The 8,252-nt window shown below is 39.2% G+C and overlaps 1 protein-coding gene across 4 annotated transcripts in view; it reads left to right on the top strand.

Moving 5' to 3' along the window:
• The first annotated feature begins 912 nt into the window (after positions 1–912).
• Positions 913–8,252, top strand: part of LOC131237419 (uncharacterized) — a 148,432-nt gene continuing 141,092 nt past the window's right edge. Inside the window, exon 1 of one of the 4 annotated variants that reach the window (XM_058235164.1) lies at positions 913–1,137. In XM_058235164.1, coding sequence (XP_058091147.1) covers positions 1,080–1,137 — 58 coding nt within the window. In that variant the 5' untranslated portion in view covers positions 913–1,079. The remainder of the gene's footprint in view (positions 1,138–8,252) is intronic. The other 3 variants (XM_058235165.1, XM_058235167.1, XM_058235166.1) reach the window with 3 other exon arrangements.

Below are 8,252 nucleotides of genomic sequence, written 5' to 3'. Positions count from 1 at the left end.
CGACCACAGGGCAAGACTACAAGGAACTTTTCTAAATGAAGAATTGTTTGTATTAAAGCAGAACTAGTAAAGTGTAAGAGTGTATACTTGAATTGTAGTTAAAGATTAGCACTAAAGATTATCACTACTGATAAGATAGAGTTAAAGATATGATAAGGAAAGACAAAGTGATCAGTTTGTTTGATTGGTACGAGACAATTTGTTCGATTGATTTACCATTCTATTTATAAGCTTCCAGATATTCGTTTTTGTTATTAATTGAGCAACAATTTGTTCGGTTGATTTACCATTCTATTTATAAGCTTCCAGATATTCGTTTTTGTTATTAATTGAGCAGTTGTGGCAACTAAATGTTTGCCTCGTCAATTTTTTAGATACTTTTATTTCTTTGTGTTCTTTTAAGTGTCTTTTTTTACTTCACCACTTTCTACCTGTTTAACTTCTTGGGCGCCTTGTCATGTGGTGACATTTATCATTCATCTCAACGCAAGCTGTGATTCCATTGAAAGCTCCAAATATCTCTGACAATCTTTTGCACACTTTTTTTTTTTTTTGCCTTCTGGTGCAATGACATATGTCATTCTCTAATCAGCTATTTTATAAATGGTAAAAAATAAGGTACAACACTTATTCAATACCTACATGGATTCTTTTTCCGAAAATAAATGAAAATATTCAACGGTGGACATTTCAACAAATAACTGTCCACAAATTGGGAGTTGGGATTGGTCAACATATATGATTGTGGCACTCTCACTCAGATACATTGGGTTATCCAAATTTATCGGTTTAATTTGAGTTAATGTATGCAACATGGGCAATTTACGAGTGCCCGCGTATCAAGCACCATACTCTGCCAGAGTATCAAGTAAGTCGCCTAATTTTTTGAACGGTTAAGAGGGAGGGGTTTTAGTACTGAACACGGCACGCAACCTTCTCCATCAAGCCTAACATATTCATGTAAAGCCCTTCCCTCCTTTCATGTCTCTCTGAAATTCAATCAAGAAATAAAAAAGAAAAAGAAAAGAAATAATCTTCTCCCTCTTCGCTTCTCTTCTCTTCTCTTCTCTTCGTAAGCCATGACAACTGGAGAATCTTCTGGAACCAAATCTGACCAAGAAATCTGGGCAAAACTCGGTATGCATATACGTATTTTGAAGTTTCTTCTTTTGAATCTGCACTGCATTTCATGAATTCTGGCAGCAATCTTTCCCCCTTCTCCTCGAATCCGTTTACAGCTTTGCTGAATTTGTGCCTAGGTTTGGGGCGGGTTTGGATGCACATTCGAGTCGAATTGTAATTGCTTTATTTCTTAAAGGAGTCCCTAATTGCAATTCAATGCATTTCCCAAGTTGATCTTAATGGTATTTGATGGGCCAGTCTCTCGCCATGCAATTCGGTTTTTGCAATTCGTTTCAATTGATCATCGAAACGCACCCTTTGAATCTGCGACAGAGTGGCGTTTGTTTGAAGCATTATTCAAGTTTTTGTTCCTTGAGGGTGTGGAGGCGAACTTTTTTGCTTTCTGTTCTAGCAATTTGGTTGTTTGAGCTTTGTTGAAATCCTGGAAAGCTTTGGACATGAAATGCCCCTTTGTTAGTAAACATTTGAAAATAGGAAGACTGTTACTTGATACTCCAGCAGACCATGGCTATGAGGTGTAACTTGATACTCTGGCAGAGCATGGCATTGAGCAGACATAATGCAAACCCCAAAAGGGGAAGCAAATAGGTCCAAGAAAAGAAGAAAGAGACGGTGGAAAAAGGACTCGACAATCTTCAAGCTGAATGCTTAAGACTGTGAGCAAGCTCAACAGTCCTATAGTCTTAAACTAGAGATCACTTTCCCCCCTTCAACGACTACCGTAGGGATATAAGAGAACTTACTTAAAAGAAATATCATTTAACTTATCTTATTCTATAACCCTAGGCCTTATTTATAATTAGTCATTACAATATGCAATAAAAAATATGAAATCTAAAAATAGAATTCCTAGCTAGCCAAGATATGAAAAATAGGAAACTAGGTAAATAAGAAAGCATTGTAATTAAGAAAACACTTAAATAAGAAAGTACTTAAATAAGAAAATCTAAAATTGCTTCTTGACTAATATAAAGATATGAAACAAAAAAAAAAATCATAATGTAAAGATTTGAAAGAAATGGAAAGTAGTGATGGGCTAAAAAGGAAAAGTGGTCCTTTTCTTGTACACATGTGCGTAGCGTGCACATATGGGATGTGGGGCGAATGCATCAAGACATCCTTTTGCATTATCATGGGTAAATTAACGGGGCAAGAGGTTCCGTGGTGCATGTTGTTTATGGATAACAAAGTTTTGATTGGCGAGACCAGGTAGGGGTTAAGCGCAGAGCTAGAACTATGGAGGGATGCTTTAGAGTTTAAGGGCTGTTTGGATGTAAGAAAAGTCATGTACTGTACATACTATCCTTCATTGACAGCATGTGCGCAGTTTCATGCACCGTTTGCATACCAAAAGAGGAAAATGAGGACAATATGTACAACCACCATGATTGTTACACAAGTAGTCTATCCTTGCCCAAAAGCTTGATAGACTACACGTGCAAAAGTCTTGCATGGTGCATGTAGGAACATAATGTTCCGTGCACATGCACCACATGTGCTAAGTGTTATACAGGTGCAACCATCCATAGTTAAATACCCACATGTGCCACCATCAGTCTTCAAGTGTTTCACATGTTATTCAGTATGCACATGTGCCATAATGTTACCAACCATCTTAGGCTCCCCACATGTTCTACCACTCCACATCCCAAGTGCTTGACAAACAGGGATAATACAAGTAATCTTGCACTACACACTCGCATAGCGTGTGCTAATGACATGTGTAGGACAACATGTGCGGTATACGACTTTGTATGTCCGAACCAAGGTTTAAAGTATTTTCTGAAATTGGTACGTATATCTGGATACGTACAGGTTATCATGAATTGTACAGCTGTATCGACCTTCACTAGCCTGAAACAACTTGATATAGGTGTGATATGAGGCTGTAACACCTGATACACCGATTTGAAACGTCAATTCCAACAGCCCGTAAAGATTTTAAGACTAGTCGAACTAAAACAATGTTTATGATGTCAAATTTTAGTAACAATATGAGTGAAAATGAGGAATTAGTTAGGATTGCTGACCGAGAAGTATCCCAAAAGGACGATTTTCAATATCGTGGGTTTATGATCAATGGGAGAGGAGAGATTGAAAAGGATGTTTGCTTATAGAATTAGAGCTAAGTGGATGAAGTTGAAATGTGCCTCTAGAATTTTATGTGATTTCCGCATACCTATCAAATTGAAGCGGAGATTCCATAGGTTAGCTATAAGACTAGCTTGCTATGTGGAATAGAATGTTGGGCAATCAAGGAAAAACATGTTTGTAGGATGAATGTAGCTGAAAGGAGGATGTTGAGATGGCTAAGTTGCAAGACGAGGAAGGATAGAATTTGAAATGAATACATTTGAGTGAAGTTAGGATTAACACTAGCCACCAATAGGTAATAATATGAGGGGTAGACTTGGATGGTTGGCCATGTGCAATGGAGACAAAAACTTGCGCCTGTTGGAAGGAGTGAGTTCAAGACAAGTTGAAGGCTCTAAAGGCAAGGGGAAATCGAAAAGGACGTGGGTGGAGGTATTAAGAAAATATTTGATGGCCTATGGTTTAACTGAGGATATGGTCCTTGATAGAGTAGAATGGTGAAGATGATGATAAGTTGGTTTAAGTTGAAGGCTTTAAAAGGGTAAGGGGCAAGGAATTCCAAAATGGTTATGTAACTCTTGTTACGCTGCAATGGTAATGGTGGTAATTGTTGTGCATTATGGAGTTGTATGTAGCGGCTGATACGGAAAAATTGACCCATAATATATTCGCCCCCCCCCCACAAAAAAAAAAAAAGAGGACAAAAAGAAAAAAAGGAAGAAAAAGCGTTGTAACGGCCGTTATGTCCTATATCATAATGGTAATGGTAGTGGCTGTTACGACCACTGTTACCATTATGGACTACCTTGTTAAGGAGAAGCCCAAAAAAGACGTGGGTGGAGGTAAGAAAAATTTGATTACGTATGCTTTGGTTTGGGGTATGGTCCTTGATAGAGTGGAATGGTGGAACAAGATTCATGTAACCAACGGTCCAACCCCAGTTAGCTGGGATTAATGTTTTCAATATCTCCATCGATGGAAGTAGCACACCCTTGGGATACGGAAACATACTGGTTGTTGCATGGGAAATATTGGATGTATCGCGTAATGTTTCCTTGTTTTTGGGAAGCATTGGAAAATTGGTCGAATTTTTGAATGAAACTTCAGGAAATGTTAAAAAAGACATCGTTACTTACTTAGAAATCGAATATTACAAAAAATAAGTGCTCATAACAAGTTTCCTTTGTATAGGGTCCTAAACTATGCATTGTTTAACAAAGTGATGCAACTATATTCAAAATCAACTAATATAATTTATAAATCATAGGAGACATGTATGAAAATGCAATCAATTATTATTATTATTATTTTAAATTGCACACATGGTGTACAAGCAATTGAAATTAAATTGTCCATATTATGCCTTAACAATCTTGTAAGCCAAAAATTAGGTTTATTTCCTCATTTGATAATGAGTTTGGTGGACGTTTCTTGGACAATCAAGAATAAAAAATATCCAATGGTCTTGTTTCAATAAACAAGTGTTCACGAAGCAAAGGTCAGGATTGTTCAAACTACCCAATTTTGGGACCATGACTTAGTAACAATGGTTCCACAATTTAAGTGCTGTAATATGAGTTAATATATGACACACATATAATATCTGAGTGCATGTTTAAGTGTTCTACATGCATCATATGCATCATACACGTTCAATTTGTGCATGCCTTTAAATAAAGAATAGGGATTCCAACGACTCAAGTGGGCTACACTGTGATGTTTATGTGAAATCCAACCCGTTCACCAAGTGCTTCACCCCATGTTAAGTCCAAGGCCCAAAAATCAGCCCCATCTGTGATTTAGGTGGACCACATGATTGGAAATAGTGTACAGTCAATGCTCACCCTTCAAACTATTTTCCTTGGTGTGGCCCATGTGAATCACGAATGGGCCTGATTTTTGGGCCTCATTTCTAATTTTATTGTGGCATCTAATGGTAGGAGTGGATTTTATATAATCATCACGGCGGGCCCTGTAAAAATCAAGGGTGGACGTCTCTTTATCAGCTGTTTCCTTTTGTGTGGCCCACTTGAATCATAAGTCAGCTTGATTTTTTGGCCTTGGACCTAATGTGGGATTACACATCTCACATACATATTTCACATACATATCAAGGTGGGCCCCATAAAAATAAGGTTTATTTATTTATTTATTATTATTTTTAATATTAGCTTAAATCAAGGACACCAACTCTTCATTTTTTCAGGGTCCACTGTGATGCAATATGTGGAATCCCCTCCGACCATTAAATACGTAATCTCACTTTTGGCCTAGGGCTATGAAATCAAGCTGAGCTATGATTCAAGTGGGCCACACAGAAGGAAACAATTGGTAAAGAGACTCCCACCCTTAATTTTTCTAGGGCGCACTGTGATGATTATATAAAATCCACTCCAACCATTAGATGCCACAATAAAATAAAGAAATGGGACCCAATGATTCACATGGGCCACACCAAGAAAATAGTTGGAATGGTGAGCAGTGCTTGTACACTGTTTCCAATCGTGTGGTCCACCTAAATCATGGATGGGGTTGATTTTTGGGCCCTTGATCTAACATGGGGTGACACACTTGGTGAACAAGTTGGATTTCACATAAACATCATGGTGGAGGCCTACCTGAGTCACCGACCCATATATCGGGTGACACGTGTGCCAAACATCAATGCACCTTGGGATGCGAAAAGAGCCTAAAAAGTTTGTAGATTGTGTGGCTTCGGTGGTGTGTTGACATGGTAAAGTTATGTGGGCCCCACCATGATGCATGTGTTATATCCACACCGACCATCCATATTGCGAGATCATTTAAGGGCATGAGCGAAAAAATGAGGCAGATCCAAAGCTCAAGTGGACCACACCATAGAAAGCAGTGGGGACGATGACGCTCACCGTTGAAACCTTCCTAGGGCCCTCCATGCTGCTTATTTGCCATCTAACTTGTACATAAGGTCACACAAACCTGGATGAAGGGAAAACAAAAATATCAATGGTAGGCATTCAATCCTCACTGCCTTTTGTGGTGTCGTCCACTTGAGCTTTGGATTTGCCTGATTCCATTTTCGGGCTCATGCCTTAAAATGATCTCACAAAATGGATGGACGGTGCGGATATAACGCATACATCATGGTGGGGTCTGCAGAACTTTGCCACGTCAAAACACCATCGAGGTCGGTGCCACCCCATGATTTTTTTTTTTCTTTCACTCTCTCTCTTTCTTTGCTTTTTTTTATTCTCTTATCTCTCTGGGATTCTTTTTTTTTTTTTGGGAATTTTCTAAAGATAGCCCTAAATTTCCCAAGTTTTTGTACGATATCGGTCCATATCGAATTTATACAAAGGAATGGCTGTGATATCTACGATATATCACGATGTCATGCGATACATTACACAATTCGAGGAATTCCAGAGACTTCAGGGGCATATGGTATCGCTGCATTGCGATACACAATATATTGGCTGATATTTGCAGTACTGTAAACATTGGCTTGGATAAGGCTTAGAGATGATATATATATATATATATATATATATTTATAGAGAGAGAGAGAGAGAGAGAGAGAGAGAGAGAGAGAGAGAGAGAGAGAGAGAGAGAGAGAGGCTCACACACAACTAGTTGGTGTGTGGGGTCCACCATGGTGTTTCTATAACTCGAACACATCTAGCAAGGTAGTCCCACCTTGAAAATGGGATGCCCCAAAAATCAGGTTGATCCAACTATCAAGTGGGCCATACCATAGAAAACAATGAACAACCACTCAAAAACATCTACATTCATATGGGTCCATCTAATGTTTGAATCCACCTGGTTTTCGGGGAATCCCATTTTCATTGCAAGGGCAACATGGTCGGAGGGTTAGATGGCATACAAATACCATGATTGGGTCCCACACACCAACCGGTTGGACGTACAACTAGTTGTGTGTGAGCATCTCTCATATATATGTATGTATGCTTGTATATGTATTCACACCATTTGTATATGGCATACAAATACCATGATTGGGTCCCACCCACCAACTAGCTGGACACACAATTAGTTGTGTGTAAACATCTCTCATATATATGTATGTATGTTTGTATATGTATTCACACCATCCAACCCATCTATCAGATTTGTCACCTCATAAAACACCTGGGAGCCAAGAATCAGCCCGATACACAACTGAGGTAGGGCACAACAAAGGGGATGAGCTGGGAGGAAACGCCCGCCCTTGATTTCACATGGGCCCACCTAAGTCGCGAAACGGTCTTAATCTTGGCCTGACCCTTCATCTGGCCTGAATGAAGAGTCTGAATGTCCTTGCCTATGTATGCGCAACAAGGTGGACCCCCATGCTAATCAATGATCAGCGCTCCTTTTCAATATATCCTGTGTTGTAGACCTTCTGAGTTTTGGATCAGGCTGATTTTTGGGATGTAGGGGTTTTCGGAGGTGGCACATCTTATGGATGGTTGGATTCTGTGAACGCATTGCTAGGCTGCACATTTGCCTGGTGCCAATGTAAGCTACTGGTGGTACAAGTACCACCGGAGCACGACCCGTGTGTGTGTGTGTGTGTGTGTGTGTGTGTGTGTGTGTGTGTGTGTGTGTGTGTTCTAGTGTCGATGTTGATTTGGCTCAGCTTAAAAGTCTGATCAAGTTTGCTTCTCCTAACAGTCGTAGTAAGATTATTTGCAGGTTGATTGTCTGATCTTCAATATAGGTTTCACATTTTCTATGCTGTTGCCTTCTCCTTCATGAAGTGATAATGTAATGACATATGTTTAGTTCTGATACAATGGATTAGAGGAGAAGTGGATCACTATCTGATTGTCATAATAAAGCTTCAGAGAAAAATGTTGATCATGCAGTTTGCCATGCCTCTTAACTGGCCTTGGTTGAGGCAATCCGGATCACACGATCTTCACAAGATGAATCATAATTGACTTTCTATGAGGATTGAAGCCCAACAAACCAGTCATTTAGAGTTTCATCTGTACGTGTGTTGAAAAAACTCATGTTGCCTGCAATGTTCG

The sequence above is a fragment of the Magnolia sinica genome, chromosome 2 (genome assembly GCF_029962835.1).
Source record: "Magnolia sinica isolate HGM2019 chromosome 2, MsV1, whole genome shotgun sequence".
NCBI lineage: Eukaryota > Viridiplantae > Streptophyta > Magnoliopsida > Magnoliales > Magnoliaceae > Magnolia > Magnolia sinica.
This window is presented reverse-complemented; position numbering and strand designations above follow the sequence as displayed.